Source organism: Anser cygnoides, chromosome Z (genome assembly GCF_040182565.1).
Source record: "Anser cygnoides isolate HZ-2024a breed goose chromosome Z, Taihu_goose_T2T_genome, whole genome shotgun sequence".
In the NCBI taxonomy this organism is placed as follows: Eukaryota; Metazoa; Chordata; class Aves; order Anseriformes; family Anatidae; genus Anser; species Anser cygnoides.
Genome location: NC_089912.1, coordinates 19,778,056 through 19,795,453, shown reverse-complemented (window position 1 = coordinate 19,795,453; position 17,398 = coordinate 19,778,056). Strand labels below are relative to the sequence as shown.

General features: G+C 37.0%; 1 protein-coding gene across 1 annotated transcript in view; it reads right to left on the bottom strand.

Moving 5' to 3' along the window:
• HSD17B4 (hydroxysteroid 17-beta dehydrogenase 4) overlaps positions 1-17,398 on the bottom strand; it is a 64,596-nt gene that overhangs the window by 1,825 nt on the left and 45,373 nt on the right. The window contains exons 18-23 of the mRNA XM_048055076.2: positions 16,591-16,660; positions 13,762-13,868; positions 13,379-13,465; positions 10,805-10,894; positions 8,948-9,086; positions 399-526 (exon numbers count right to left, since the gene is read on the bottom strand). Of these exons, the coding sequence (XP_047911033.2) occupies positions 399-526; positions 8,948-9,086; positions 10,805-10,894; positions 13,379-13,465; positions 13,762-13,868; positions 16,591-16,660 (621 nt within the window). The remainder of the gene's footprint in view (positions 1-398; positions 527-8,947; positions 9,087-10,804; positions 10,895-13,378; positions 13,466-13,761; positions 13,869-16,590; positions 16,661-17,398) is intronic.

The following is a 17,398-nucleotide window of genomic DNA, read 5'->3' as shown; positions in this document are numbered from 1 at the left end:
GGCAGTAAATCAAAGCACTGCAACAAATACCAACTTCCTGTAACACAACCAATCAAAACAGCCTCAGTGGCAAAACTGATGAACCCTAACCTTGCAAATCATATTGTGAAGTGCCAGAAAACAAACTAAAAAATAACTTTGTACTGCTAGGCTTTATTTATGTCATTTGAGATATCTTTGTCTTCATTAGAAGTAAAGATGGCATAAATTCTTTACCATGCCTTCTGACTAATTTAGTACAAGGTTATATGTGCTTATACGTAATTTGAATCTGGTTTGCACTGCCAAACATCCAGAGTTCAGTGTTTTGGAATGCAAACAGTCATGATCCAGAACTGAACTAAAGTAAACAGTAATTTCCCAAGCAAGTGAGTACATCCATGACACAAAGGTTTTACCTTTTGCGGGTTGGTCTTTTGTTGCACCACATCCATAAAATCCTGGTCTGAGAGAGTGAAGGTAGTATCAGCAGAACTTCTTGCAGGTCCTTGATACACAGCCCCAGAGCCATTCTTCAAATCAATTGCTGAGAAAGAGCAGCAAAGACAGTTTTAGTTCAAAATAAAGATGAAATTCTCAGTTTAAAGAACACTCCCCTCTGTACTTATACTTACTGGATACTTACAAAGTATACTTACTGGATACTTCCAAAGTATGCAGTCTAAACATAAACATCAAACTAGGTTACGAAGAAAATGGGAATTGTTGCCTTTTTTTTTTTTTTTAAATCTTCTTCTTTAATGAAAGAAAATAAAAGATTAGGAAAAAAAAAAAAGATCTATTCCAGTACTGTTTGTACCTGTGGTGTTCTAGCAACAGTTAATCATGCACGGATAGTAACAAGTACTTTCATCCTCTAGGTTAGGAGGTAAGCAATTAAATAGTAGTAAATCCCAAATTCAAACTCTTTTAAGAAAGTAGAGATTAAGAAAGTTTGTAGTTGATTTTTTAGAGCAGGTAAGACAGGCCAGAACAGATACTCAAAAATATAGTTGTTAACAAATCCATACCTCAGTCACAAGCACAGAGTTTTATAGAAATGTAAGTGAGAACAATCCCTACATCACCTGGAAAAAAACTGTCCTTTCATTGTTACGAATCGACAAAACTTAGATATCAGCACGGCACTACCCTTCTCCAAGATCACTGATGTTTCTGCAGCTCAGACGTTAGTCTTCAGAAAAAAAAAAAAAACAGCCTAACTTTCCTAATAATTTCCAGTGTCTGCTTCTTCAACAACTATGCTAGATTCAACTTTTGATATTCAAATAGAAACCTATACTTGTGTCTCTCCTTAAAGCATGTTTTTAAACAGCTAGTGGAGTCCCCCAGGGCTCAGTGCTGGGGCCGGTCCTCTTTAATATCTTTATCGATGACCTGGATGAGGGGATTGAGTGCACCCTCAGTAAGTTTGCAGACGACACCAAGTTAGGTGCGTGTGTCAATCTGCTCGAGGGAAGGAAGGCTCTGCAGGAGGATCTGGGTAGGCTGGAGCGATGGGCTGAGGTCAACTGTATGAAGTTCAACAAGGCCAAGTGCCGGGTCCTGCACCTGGGGCGTAACAACCCCAAGCAGCGCTACAGGCTGGGAGATGAGTGGTTGGAAAGCTGCCTGGCAGAGAAGGACCTGGGAGTACTGGTTGATAGTCGGCTGAATATGAGCCAGCAGTGTGCTCAGGTGGCCAAGAAGGCCAACAACATCCTGGCTTGCATAAGAAGCAGTGTGGCCAGCAGGTCTAGGGAGGTGATTGTCCCCATGTACTCGGCTCTGGTGAGGCCGCACCTCGACTACTGTGTTCAGTTTTGGGCCCCTCGCTACAAGAAGGACATCGAGGTGCTCGAGAGAGTCCACAGAAAGGCAACGAAGCTGGTGAGGGGTCTGGAGAACAAGTCTTACGAGGAGCGGCTGAGGGAGCTGGGGTTGTTTAGCCTGGAGAAGAGGAGGCTCAGGGGAGACCTCATTGCTCTCTATAGGTACCTTAAGGAGGCTGTAGAGAGGTGGAGGTTGGTCTGTTCTCCCACGTGCCTGGTGACAGGACAAGGAGGAATGGGTTAAAGTTGCGCCAGGGGAGGTTTAGGTTGGATGTTAGGAAGAACTTCTTTACTGAAAGGGTTGTTAGGCATTGGAATGGACTGCCCAGGGAGGTGGTTGAGTCACCATCCCTGGAGGTCTTTGAAAGACATTTAGATGTAGCCCTTAGTGATATGGTTTAGTGGAGGACTTGTTAGGGTTAGGACAGAGGCTGGACTAGATGATCTTGGAGGTCTCTTCCAACCTAGACGATTCTGTGATTCTGTGAAAGTCACCTTTTTAAAGAGCACTCTAGTGGTCAAATGTTTTAAACAACTCTTATGGTTACTGTAATTTTGTAGCTGGGTCAAAAATCATGCACATTGGTTTTAATAATTTCATTGTCATCAATATAATTTAACACAGTATGGGAGAAGTTTGTTAGTAGTTTGGATGAGAACTTTAGTAGATGAAAGGAAAAAAGAATTTATATATATCAAGGCAGGAAAATACCCATTTAAAGTAAAACAGAGACAATTGCTCAATACTAAAACATCTCTTGGAGGAATAAAAAAATGGATTATTATGAAAGTTTTCAGTGAAATCTCAGCTTTCTGGTTAGTTCTAAAAGCCTTGTAGAGACAACCTAGCTAATGGGGAGGGGAATTTACAGCAAGGACTGACATTTTGAAATTCTTGCAAACAGCACAAAACACTTAACAGTTAAGAGTCAAAAGAAATAACGAGTGCAAATAATGCAAAACCTTCATATTAGCAGTGAAGTTTGAGGATTTTAAATTAGCATCCTATATTCAGAGAAATGAATGTGGTAGCTTTCAAATACATGGTAGCATTTTCCATATTTTGCCCAACAGGCAATGTAGCACATTGTGCTTGGTGGAAAGAGCATTTAAAGCCTTGCCAAACATCTGTCGTTCTTTTCTGGAACGCCAAAAATTCTCCTAAGTGCCTGGAGCTTCAGAGTGTTATTTTCCCACACCAAGTGGCCCGCCAAAATAATCTATTACAAGGCTAACACTATCCAGTATTGTGTCATTTGTTTAGAAGAATATTTTGACAGGATGTGCTCTGCCAACTCTCTCAGATTTTGCAAATACCCAGCATTTCCCTTTGCACCTTTTCCTTTTGGCCCCCTCTTTTTTAAGCACAAAACAAGATCATTACCAAAGGACATGACATCTCTAATCACAGACTTAAGATTGCCAAACAGTTTCTTTTAGTTGCCAAATTTTAAGACACTTGTCTAATGGTGGAGATTCATTTCTGCATAAACTGCCTCATGCTTATTTTTTTTCAAGTAATATTTCTGAAAGGTTAAGGTGAACTAAACAGATTGACAATAGCTTTTTTCTGTCTGATGCAGTTAAGCCTTTCAATTTTTGAAATCTCTTCTAAGTAATATTTAGCCAGTTATAATAAAACTGGCAAGAGAATTGAGTGTACAATCCTGTTCAGTGAGAAAAGTGACGTAACAGATAATTGTTATCCACTTCATTTTAAGGTGAACTGTAATTTTAGGGATTGGTTTAATGGACATCACTAACTTGACAGTAAGAAAAGAAAAAAGATTACTGAGCACAAGATGAACAATCTGCCTGTCCATCATAAAAAGAACTATATCATATCAGTAGTTAAGATATCACTGTCCAAGTTACAAATAAACCTAAGTAACACTGTAGACTTTGATGACCTCTTGAAAATCATGTATGTATTTTTTGTTTTATTTCTGTACTCTTCACAGCTAGTGAAACAAAACAGATGAGTCCTGCTTCTTGCCAGATCACCTTCCCCTACACATATGCCAGAAAAAAAAAGTTCTTAAATATTTTGGTTGTGAAGCTTCACAGTATTCATGTGATGAAAATTTGCTAAAGAAAAAAAGAGCAAAAAATGTTTGCCAGGGATTAGGGCCACTACAGTTTTCCTGTACCTTCTGTGATTGTGGGTAAGAGCTGTGTAACATCCCTTTAATCCCAAACACCTACTATATAGTCTAGCATCATAAGTAAGCCTTTAAACGTCGCTCCCATGGGTTACTCAGGTCCAGACTAGTACGAAGCTTCACAGGGGATAACAACTCCTAAGGTTAACCAGCCTTAACTGACAAGGAGCTCTTAAAATATATCTCTACTCAAACACTAGCAGTGTGATGAACCATATCAATGTAACCTAAGTGAGCTCAGTTTGAGCCACACAAAAAGCACTGATCAGCAAGCCCTGCTGTCCTGAGTTGAGCTCAACTGGCTGCCAGGTGCCCACCCAGCTGCTTTCTCACTCCTCCTCCACAGCAGGACAAGGGAAGAAAATACGAAAAAGCTTGTGGGTTGAGATAAGGACATACCATTCACCAATTACTATCATTGGCAAAACAGACTTGACTTGGTGAAGATTAATTTTATTTATTGCCAATTAAAATTTGGGTAGGATAGCGAGAAACAAAATCCCAACAAAAAACACTTTCATCCTCCCAGGCTCAACCTCACTCCCGACTCTGAGCAGTGCTGGGGGATGGAGAATAGGGGTTGTGGTCTCTGATTCTCCTTCCACCTCACTCTTCTCCCCTGTATGTCCCCCAGGAGAACCTGCTCCAGTGTAGGTTCTCCACAGGCCACAGCCTCCTTCAGGGTACATCCACCTGCTGTGGCATGGGGTCCTCCACAGGCTGCAGGGTGCAAATCTGCTCTGCCAGGGTACGCCATGGGCTGCAGGACAACAACCTGCTTCACCATGGTCTTCTCCACAGACTGCAGGGGAATCTCCATTCCAATACCAGAACACTTCTTCCCCCTTCTGCTTCAATGACATTGGTGTCTACAAAACCATGAGTCCCGTTTTGTGCTTCACTATGCATGCTCTAAATTCTTGGTTGTCCCTACCTTTCCCAGATTCTTCCAGAAGGGACGCCAGATGCTGAAAACGCCTGACATAACATCTCATAAGACACAACAGACCCTCTTCTCCTCTACTAAGCACCGGCTGGAAAAGCAGTTTTGATATATCTCATCAACTATATGGATTAATCAGTCTCATCATTGTGAAGTTGAGAAGACATGAAATTAGAGTTAAAAAATTGTGACTCAGGAAATTCTAAGAACTCTGAATAAAATACATAATCCATTATTGCAAGCCCTGTTCTCCTCTACTTCACATCCAAATCTCAAGGACGCTGTTTATCAATCCACATCTAAAATTAATTGTAAACTCTCCAAGCACAAGTATGTCTGTAAATACTGCATGATCATGGTACCAAGCATAAAATTATATTTAATCACATCAAATCCTTAATCCATCTCAAATTAAAACATGTTACTTTTTTTTTTTTTTTTTTTAAAGAGGAGCTATCAAATATTATGTTCTTTTCTAGAAACATGAAAACCATGATTTCCATTTCCACTTCATTCTTTTAAGAAGTATCACTATATCTGCTACGGAAGACGCAAAAAGAAAAAAAAATAATCACAGCATCCACAAAAGAAGAACTCTGTAACAACCAATACTGCCTTTTTTGTGAAGAATCATCTCCTGTTACTTGACATGTTTCCCCACCACCACCTTGTCCGCTTCCTTTCTTTTAAGCTTGTTAAGAAACTAAGTGTTCCTTTCTGGTGAACACTGATCAAAACAACGATATACATCGGTACTTTGAAGAGGGGAAATAAATTCATTCCTTACAGACAGGGAAAACTACCCCCAGAATTTTGCCTGTTCACTTTTTTGCAGGAAAAAAAAAGGTATTAGAAACACGTATAATCATTTTTCTCATTTCCCAACATATATCCAGATTAGAATATTCAGATCACAACTGAGACTACAGCACCAACGTGCAGACAAGTGAACATAAACTAGCAATGAAAGAAATAAGCTGAACGCCAGAGCAGATTCCAACCATCAGAGCAGAACATTTCTAGCTTTCCAAAAGGATTTAAGACCAGAGGTTGCCTTATTGTAAAGTGTACCTTTATGAGACAAAGTCAAACACTACAGCTGTCTGATGCAGCAGGAAATGGACTTGACACAAGCCTCCCGTATGTCTGTTGCTAGAGCTACCATCTCATCACTGCAACTTGCATGCTGCAGTACCAGTGCAGCAGCCAGCTTGATAGTAATTGGTGTGTCTATGTCAGTGCTTAAACAGTTCCTCAGGTTGCCGGTGGCCTTGGTAGGTCAAGCAGCTCTCACACTGCCAGACCAGCGCCACAGCTGCTAGCAACAGCTGAAGATGTCTCAGGTGACGGCTTTTCCCCTAGCCATTACACAGCTGACTTCATCCATTCAAAAAAATGAAAGTCTGATAAACAAGCATGGTACTCCTCAATATTGCATGCACACAATTTAAATGAAACTTAAAGCTGAAGTCCCTTTTTAAAATCAACTAGTTTCTCAAACATAAAATTTCAGTATTGCACACCTAGTGGAAAAACAGAATTAAACAGTTTCAGGGGATTAAGCAGTAGCCATCTTTCAAATTTTGTTTTTAATTGCATACATAAATGTTACATTAAGGTAATAAAACACCTATGAATTATTATCCTCCATAAGATTGTCTTGTCAGGGTAATAATAAAAAAGCCCAAAATGACATACAAAAACTCCATACAGTTCAATAGCAAGTAGTCCAAAAGCTAGAGAGTCTGTGATTTGTGGTATGAGTTTTGCCTTGCTTTTTAAGACTGCCCTACCACCCTTAGGAGAAAGCTATCAAGGGGTCAAGACTGTGTGTGTGTCTTTTTGATGTTGTTTTTTGTTTTGTTTGTTTTTAAATTCTGCCTCACAGAGGATAAGTAACTGCAATACAAGGCTCAAAGCAAATGGAACTAAGTGTCACCCACTCTTCATCGCCCAGAGTCACTCATGTCATAAATTATTAAGCAATTTCCCAGTGAATTCAGTGGCATTCACAATCAAACACACATAATGATTTCTCCGCAGTTTTTCTACAAAAGTTTTATTTTTCCAAGAACTGGAAAGGAACAGAAGTATTTTCTGCCTTCAGCAGTGCCTTCAGAAGCATGATGAAAAGCAACAGAAGGGGAAAATCCTGACTATTGTTCTAGAGAGCCATTAACTATCAGCCAATAAATCTCAGTGGCTATGTCTTCTCTCTATGGAAAGAGAACTTGAAATTAAGTAGCTTAGCTCTAAACAAAGATAAATATTTTATAAGTACTGAAAACAACAGAGGCAATCGTTGTACAGTAATAAATATGCAGGAGAGACCAAAGCATACTTTAGGTACTAAAGCTAACCGGAGAAGCTGAAGTCAAAGCTGTGGGGTCTCTAATGAGAATTCTGTTTAAAAAACAGATCCAGCACTGCTAAGCTTATAGTCTTGATACTGTCAAAATCTATATTGATTTGTGTCCATTTTTAGCATCCTCTTAAATTAGAGCAGCTTGTTTCTTTAAAGAAAAAAACACTAATTAAGATCAAATGTCAACGTATACAGTTCAACATTTTTCAAATACTGAATGAGCTATCCAAAATTTCATATCCTCTGTACAAGATCAGTGTTTCTATATCCATAGTTTCACACATCTACAGAAAGCTAAACAAAAGTAAAGGTCACTGCTGATTAAACAGACTAGTGTTACTAATATTACTACTATCATCATAAGTGCCTCCATAACAACAGAGTTCACAAATCCTATTTAATTTAAAGTAATAAACAATAATCTTGTCTTACTGTGCAGAATAGAGATCAAAAGGCTACAGTCACAATTAAAACACTAAAAGCAAATATAAATTAAAAGTTGGGAAACACTAGAATGACTGCCTAGATGAGAAAGGATTTTACAGCAGTCCATAATACTGATTTTACAGCAGTCCATAATACTGCTGCTTTCTCTCATCTGCTTCCCTCCCACGCTCCTCACAGATCTGGAAAGCTCAAGGACATTAGCAGAAGATGCTGGAGCTACAATTATCAAGAGAGACATCAATGAGCTGCAGGGCCCAGATTGTTTCTAGCACTGTCAATTGCTGCAGTTTTCACAACAACACTAAGCTGTGCAAAAGCTACAAGACAAAAGATCAGAAGACAAACCAGTACAACTAGGTAACACATTTAATAAAGGAAAGAGCCTAGCAGGTAGCCCAAGAGTACCATAAGCACTACTTGTAAGGTCCTAGGAGGCCCTTAGAAGTAGAGGCTTAAAAAGAAGATAGATAATGAAATAATTAGCAATAACTCAAAGCTTACAATAAAACAAAAAACTCTCCCAAATTAATCCACCTCCTGACATTTCAGTTGTTCCAATTATAGTATGTCAAGAACTCTAAACACAGAGTGAAGGAGTATGCAATATTCACCTACAAGAACCAAATTCTAAATTAATTTTAATTTCATATTTTTCTCTGCTTTTATGTCATGGGATGTCGATCTCAAAAGAACAATTTTACTTTAAGAATGAGATTTCAAAATTATTATAAGCTAAATTAGCATAATGTTTAGAAAACTGATTTACAATTAGTTTACACAGAAGATCAACTAAAAAACCACTGGGCCAAATTCAAATGTAGTTTAGAGAAGTGAAATTCTATGGACGAAATTGACTAACATAGAAAATAAAACTTTTGAATGCTTGTCTCTGTTTAGCTTTGTTTTTTTAATTATGTTGTGGTTTAACCTGCAAAGCAACTAAGCATCATACAGCAGTTTGCTTACTTCCCTATCACATCCACAACAGTGGGATGGAGGGAAAGAATAATCATGGGTTTTAGAAAGTTTAGTAACTTCCATTATTGAACATTACCTGACATCCTTGTTACTTGTGTATTCAGTAAACAGTCAGATTTTTAGTAGATTCATCTACTACTTTAAGCTTATTTTCAAGATACCACTTGAATTAGAAAAAGTATAACTAATCTTGCTTCATTAAAAAAATGCATCAGGACATTATACAAAAGCTATGACTTACTCCATTGCATTGCTGTTTTTCCATCTTTAGTTATGTCCCACTGGAATATGGCATTTACTTTCTTTACCAATTCATTTCCAATCTCTTTGACACGACGGCCTATTTCTTCAAACACAAGGTCACTCTGCAGCCCTGCAGTCTTAAAAAAGAGAGTATGAAGAATTTAAAATTGAAAGCTCTGTTCAAAACGGAAAAAAATATGACTATCAGTTCAAGCATTGTGTCCAGAAAAGTCTCTATTGCAGAATTATTAAGAGTAATTGAGATGTCTTCCACCACATATAATTACTTATAGCAATTGTCAGCATTAAAGAGTACATTCGAGCAGAAAATGCTTCATGGACTTGAGAATTATTTCAACTCTTGCTTTTACAGTTTTTGTCATTTATCACTGTAATTTAAGATAAGCTTTATAATTAGGGTTCCTTAGCAGTTTCTAAATTGTCCTTTATTCCACTTAGAGGATAACCATTGCCACTTTTTCCAGACTGAATAGCATGTTAGTTTTTAGAACATAAAAGATGTTTTCACCAGTATGTTACTTTAATAGAATGCGAAAGATTTTCAGAGGCTGCACTATGAACACAGTCAGAATTCAGCGCATCACAGAACTCTTATCAATTAAGAGCAGGAACAGTTACATTCACATTTTTAACTTTTCCAAACACGTAATGTTTTGCAAGTCTTTCATTGCTTTACTTCAATTAATGGATAAAATACTATGCTTCAGGAAGCTATATCAGTGATATTCTTCATCCAACTGGAATTGAAGCAAAGAAGTTCTCATAGCTTTATTTTTTCTGCTGTACCTACCCATCCATACACCTGGATGTAGTACTCCTCACACTTCAATTTTGTCATCTCCACAGTTAAGGTTAACAAACGCTTTCCATGATATAACATGGTTTCCGGTGACATCTAAATTTGCCAACCTACACTCACTCAGATAGGTTTCCCCTGGTGGACGACTGCCTTAGACAGTCAGACTTCTGCCAAAGCACCTTAATTTCTCAGAGTAAGCTTAAATTAAAAAAAAAAAATCTCATCTTAATATTAATTTATTAATATTAATATTAAATAAACCCATGTAATTATTTCACTGAAAAGTTCTAATGTTTAAATGTTTCAATCTCAAACATAGATTTGGCAACAGTTCAGAATGTCAGAGGACTAAATACAACCAGTGAAAAGAAACAGGTTCCAGGAATATATCACAAGCTTTATATGAATGTCGCTATCTCAGTATTTCATAAAGTTCAATGCATTAAAGTTTCATCTCATCCTTTGCAGACAAAAATCAATGGAGCAAACAAACAAACAAACAAATAAATAAATAAAATAATTTTATTAGGGCAATGTACTGTGCACCCTCAAGACCATGTTAAGAACTCTGAAAATCCTCAGCACTGCACGTGCAATTTTGTCTTTTGAGGCAAGTCCAGTACCCCATCTGTGTGTAACTGATGACAATTTACACACACACACACTACAAAGTGCAGTGTGTTAGGTGACATGCATAAACAGTACTCAGAGCCTTGTTTCAAAATAATTCAAATAACAAAACTGCTCTTTTCTGTGAGTACACCATTTCATTTTCACATATTCTTTTCTTCACTTTACAGCTCAACTGGTATGAAGCATTTCAAACTGCATCATCTATTCTGTATATCCTAAAATGTTAGTGTTTTTTTCTCCCCAAAATAGATCCATGAGCTCCTAGACGAATAAACGAAGTGTGTGTTCACCTTTCTGAATTCACACTCATTTAATTATTGTGAATAAGATGATAATTTTTTTGCAAAAATAAAGCTTAACCATGCTGCTTTAAAAATCAAGGCTTCTGTTGCTTCCCCCTACCTTCAAAGGCTCCCGAGCAAAAGGCTTATCGATGGCTGAAGTTATATCCACATAGCCCCCTGCGATAGCAATGTCTCCAGTCTCTTTGACCTGTGATAGGGGAAAAATTACATTTAAGAGGTAATTAATTGGCAAAAAATCACTAGAAGGAGCGTTCTTTACATTTTAAACTCAGAGATTAAGAAAGCAAAATATAAAGGTTCCAGGGAAAAAAAGAAAAATAACCATGAATGCATTGTAAGGCAAATTAGTAATAATACCATTTGCAAAAATCTCTGTAAATGAAACAACTAACTGCTTCTTGATAAATTATTCCAAAAAATATTGAAATTTTTCTGTTTAAAAAGTTATCTAAAAACTTCATGTATCTGAAAAATTATCTCATCTGTTATAAATTAACTGTTAATGTTACTTCCCAAATAGCTCTGATGAAAACACACTTCTAAAATGTTTTTCCTTGATGGACATATGAAGTTGACAAGGGTTCATCTACAGTTTCAGTATCTCTAGGCATCTTACACTGCAACTTACATTACAAACGATTTTATAAACACCGTAAGATCAGAAAGATTGCAAGGAGAAAGGAGGAAGAATATCTGCATTCCTTTCAGTTTTATTTTTTGAAATGGTTCAGTCAGAGAAGAAACTGGATTTCATTTTGGCACTGTGTCTTTAAAGGGGACTGACATACAAACCATTTTGACCATTTGAGAGCAAACAAGGCAGCAGCAAAATGATTCACTGACAATGCTACAGGTTACATGATAAATAGAAGAATAATATGCAAAATCATACCCTAGCTTATCACAAGTGAAATTAACACAAAAAGACTGTCTGTATATTAAAGACCACGCAAGCCTAGCCTAACAGCTTGTCACCACCATCACACTTCAGGCAGTGCTGAAAATGGATTTAAACCACCATATCAAAGTTAAATGCATACTTTTAGTTTGATTTAACCTGTGTGGGCTACAAGTACAGATAGCTTAATTGTTGACTAACCTAAGCTACAATAAGAAGAAAAAAAACACCTTTGCATAACTGCTTTGAGCGAAACAGCTGTTGAAACAACATGGTTTTCTATAATCCTGCTAAGCACCATAGTTTGTCTTCAAACTGTTATTCCACAATGAAGCTTGCTAAAAAATCTGTACCAAAATCTCCCAAAACTCTGCATATAATGCTAATATTAAACCAAGCACAGCAACAAATCCAGCCTCTGAACACAGCAAAGCAACCTATTCTGTTTACAGATTTCAAAGGGCTGGGACGCATACCATGAATACCGTTTAGACTGTACGTGCAAATCCTCAAAAGTAAACATGAGGTCTAGAAATTCTCTCAGGACTGAGTGGTAGTAGCTTTTAAATATAACTACAAGCCTCCACATTTCTAGTACTGCAGCTATGTAGTAACTCCAAACCTCATTTGAGGGACCAAACTGTCCTGTTTACTGACTACTAGTAAGTTGAGATGGAGAGTTTGTACGTAGCAGCCCTGACGTTATCAGCATTCTGAAATTGTATAGCCGCTAGCACTCATCAGGTCTGCAAACAAAATTTACCTTCATCAGTCAACATCTATTCCTCAAATCTATATCCCTGTGGAAATGGTCATCCTACGTCTTTGTGATGATTCCCCTCATTCAATTTTGCCTGCCTAATCCTCACTTTAGCTGCAAGTGTCTGGCTACTCACTGATAAACAGCTTGTCTGTATTTTTACAGATGGGTAGCAAAACTTTGGCTACCCAAAGCAACGTAGACTGCATCTGCATAAACCAATGCATACTGAAAAATACCAGTGGCAAATCACAGTTTAAGAAAATGCTAGTGCTATAGCATGCTACAACCGAAAAAAATGACAATTTACTTTTCACCTCTACATGAAGTATTTTCTCCTACCAATGGTATTTTCTACTATTATAGGACACTCACACAAAATGCTAACAACAAAACCAAAGAAAATTGTGTAATATAAAAAGTGAATTTATAGAAGAGTAAGATCCGTTTTATTGTACTTAATATGCTTAGCTGCTATGAAACTGCTGTTATTAAGCAAGCTCATCTACGTAGATGCAGCTGAAATTTAACTAAATTTAATCTACACTTTTAGAAGTTCACCTTCATTAACTAACAATCAACAGTTCATTTATGTTAGCTAAATAAATGTTAAAAAAACGATGCAAGCACAAGGTTAAAATTAACTACAGAAAACAAATACAAACTATACTGGTTTGAGAATGACTTTTTTTTTTTTTTTTTGCTTTTCCACAGTAGACAAACACTGAAAACATAATACAATGAAATGAGTTCTGCTAACTATTTAATATAAGGAGAACAGAAAGTCCTATAACAATGCTTTTGATATTTTACTGGAATCTTTGTGAAACAATGAGATAAGTAAAAATATTCATAAATAATTAAGAATATTCATTTTTATTAATTTCATTTCTTTCCAGAACCTTCCTCAATGGTGTGTTTCATGAGCTGCTTTTTTCACTTCCCATCATATCCACAATCTTTTACACAACCCATGCGTTTCACAAAAGTCACAGTGGTGATCACATTCTGACCTTGGTCTGAAAATGGATTCTATCTCCTTCCTTCCACATTTCTGTTTGTAAAGTCTGCCCTGGAATGACTGGCTTTGCAAAGCGAACCTTAAAAAAAGAAAAAAAAGATATGTCAAAAAAGATGTGTCATACAAAGCTTAAAAGCACAGGCGCTACTAAAATGAGAAAAAGAAAAGAGAAAATGAGTCAACTAGCGATGCAAAATATCTAAATATTTAAGTAGACATACTAGATAGAGGCATTAAAATGCATGCAACAGTAAGTAAAAGCACTTGTGGCAGTCAGAACAATTCAAAACTTTTTCCTACCATAAAGAATTTGCCACATTTTTTGGCACTAAGACTAAATAAAGGTAATTAACTATTAAGAATGAAGCCACAGACCTTGATCGCCTTGAATCTGGTCACATCATTATTTGCAAACTGCTTCAAAACATTTCTAGCAGCAAACCCAAAGGTGCATAGTCCATGAAGTATGGGCTTCTGAAATCCTATTTCAAAAATTAACATTTTAGTGTTTGCAGCATTAGGAGTTTGCATGTATCTTCTACAAATATCCATGTTTTATTCATAGTATTTTCCTTCAGTAATATTCTTTAAATTAGGTTAAAAAAAAGGACTATGTTACTGAAGAAACATCTGTTACTACTTGTTGTTTCCTCTTGAGGCAAAGGAATGTATTCACTGAGAACTGACACTTCAACACTGCATATGCTAGGCTCACAAGTAGAATGAGACCCTTCTGAAGAGGTGACCAAATGAAACTAAGGAGAACATCTGTGTTAGTATACATGGACGGACACACCAGATACACAGTTAAATAGATGTATATGGATGGTAAGAGGTATTATAAGGATGGAAAAGTGGTTTAATTAATATTGTTTGATGCTTCCCACTTTGAATTCTTATTTATGGTTGACAAATGCCTTAATATTTAGTACACGCTTCAGGATTAACTTTTTTGAGTTTTTTTCTCCTTCTAAACAAGGAAAAGTTCAGACATTCTGAACAAGCCTCACAAAAAAAAAAAATGCTGTAAATTTCTTATGTTGACATTTTTGGTCAGGCTTCCTAGCACCACATTGCTTTGGAGCAGAAGCTGAATCTTGGCAGAAGACAAATTTTATATTAGCAATGAATCTTTTTCCAGTCCAGCCAAAGTTTGACAAAATAAGCCTTTAAAAATTGGCCTGAGATTAAAGCACAACAGTTAAGTTTTAAAGATACTGTTTGTACTCAGTATGTTCTGATCCCTTAACAGGTTGCTCTGACCTTACCGGGCATGTGAACAGTAATTGTTCATGCTTGCAACAGTCTATAGATTTAAGACAGGTCTGTCCAGACTTGGCTCTGAAAATAGTTGCTTTGCCTGGAACTCATCTGCCACTCTCAGCTGTCACAATCTGTTTTTCCTGAGCTCTAAACTACTCACAGCATCTGCACAGCATGAAAAGTTGTCCCAAGGGACAACAGCTGGGAGAAAAACAAAAAAGGGGGGGAAAATAAAGAAGAGAGACAGGAGAAAGTCTGGCCTAAGGAGAACCAGAAGATACAGAAGAAAAAGAAACCACCTTCAAGACAGAGACCAAAAAGCCACCAGGACTCAATGTAGGGAAAGATGGCAATTCTGAGATGCAGCCAAAAGGGAAAACAAGTCTTGTAGGAAGCAGGATGAGAAACAGAAATTGTGACTGGCTAGGTAAGGAAGAGAGACATGACAGAAGGGCAGGCTGAAAGGAGCATGAGTCTGTTTTCTCTCTGTAATAACTATTTCATTCTGATCATTGTCATTTATTTCCAGTGAAGTATTTGAATATGCATGCTTTAATAACATTTTTTATTTTGTACCCTGACCATAAAGTATTTCTGGAATGCACAAAATACCTTACAGTCGATTTTAAAACAAATTATAAATTGTTATGACATCAGTATTCAGTATCTCACACACAAAATGGTGGAGTGAGAGTCAGCTGTTTAAAAGCTTAGTTCAATTCACCATTCAAGAGCAAAGAATTACCACTATCTTAAAAGCTAAACAACAGACACACGGTTCAGTCATATTTTCCCTGGCATTTTCATGATACAAAAAACACAAACTCAAAGGAAAATCTTTAAGTTACCTTTTACCTAACTAAAATGAAAGCAAAATTAATGTTGTTTACACATTCCAATACCTTAGAAATATTCACATGCTAGAGGAATAAAGGCACAAAAAAATAAACACACGGGTTTTTTTAGTATCTTCTGTGAAACATTGCCTACAGGAAGGCTTGGAATCACTTGAGTATGTTAAGCTTAATGCTCGCTTTCCAACGCACACCAGTAAGAGCCAGTCAGTTAAAGCACTCAGAGAACTTAAAAGGCAAGAATGAATTTGAAAATCCCTCCCCCCCCCCCCCCCCCCCCCAAAAAAAAAACTTCTGCATAACTAGAAGAAATACTTGTGGATGATCTCTTCAATAAGTTTCTTTTTAATCTAAGCATAATTCTGTTATAGGTATCTGATTAGGAGACTGCCATAGTTGCAGAACCCAGTATTTTTCTGTTCAGACAAACTCCTACAGAGTTAATTTTGTTTTTCACTTTAAGCACCACTGCTCTTGGCACATAGAAAAAATTTACTCTTTTTATAGGGATTTTTTATGTGGCATTACATAAATGACCAACCTCCTGTGCTATTAAGAGGTCCAGTTAAGCAAGTTTACAAGAAAGAAGTGATACCAAAATCCCTTTCTCCGCCCTTTCTGCTTTTATTTACTGGGATTGAGAAGACTACACAGAAGCAGAAAAAAATTCCTCCGAGACCAACATAATCTCAAAATCATTTAGATGGAATCATCTATCAAAAATGTTATGTATTTCCCTCTGAAGCTTTCGAAAGCCAATTGAATTATATCTGTTTATGAAAACAGAGATTGCACATATGTAAAGGTGGCAAAATATAAACTCTACTATGAAAACAGAAGACAGATTTCCACTGCAGATAAGAGTCCCAGCACCATACCACACATTCCTAGCTCCAAGAAGCAATGCTTCAAAGCGAGGTGTCACACACAATTATGAAAACATCTAAGGCTGACTTAAAGAACATCTATGAAAAAGCATTGTTTTTCCCAGCTTCTTAAAGTCTTACAAACCTAATGAAAAAAAATAAAATATATATTTACATCATCATTTACCCAAACATTACTCAAACAGCATCCCTCAACTTACCTCCAAGCGCAGCAAAACTTGGATCAACATGTAAAGGATTCCAATCCCCACTAAGCCGATATAAGGCAGCCTGCAGAAACAGACAAAGAAAATGGGAGTATAGCTAGGCTTGCAGAAACCAGCAGGAGTCACATTAACAAATTTCTCACAATCTGTTTCAGTGGTTTAGATAATCAAATCTATGATAAACCAGATAAAACATAAATTAATGTTATTGTATAGACAAACCACCAAAAGTCCAGGGTGAAGTACCATGAACTCTGTGTAAGGTTGGTACCTGCCAAAGTAAAACAACTGCTTAATGAAAGGAAAAAACAGCATATTCTGCTGACTGATAGATCCATCTTTACTAAAATTTGACAACAGTAAAGTAACACCTTTCTTAGAATTTGACAGTAGGTTCTTTTGCTTGAAGAGTCTTCTTAAATAAGATTCATCCACATTTTTAAATTACATATGAAAACATTGAAAACAAAGTAAAAAACACTACCATGCGTTTTCAACTGAATCATTATGATACTGTTCCCTCAGCAGCTTCAAGCACAGCCAATCCCCATGTTAAACAAACAAATAAAAAAAAGCAAAGTGGCAGGCCAAGCTTTCTAGGAGACTTGCACTTTATGTTAAACATTCTCTTTCACTAGTAAAAAGACAAATCAAATCCAGAAAAGCAAGCCAAATGGACTGCCAAGTACTCCTATGTCAGAGGCCACTCTAGCTGGGCATCCAAGAAGTGTGCGGTGAAACATGCAGTGCTATCTGAGAGAGGGCAACAGAGAAGCATACTGAGATAAAGGGAGTAATGTAA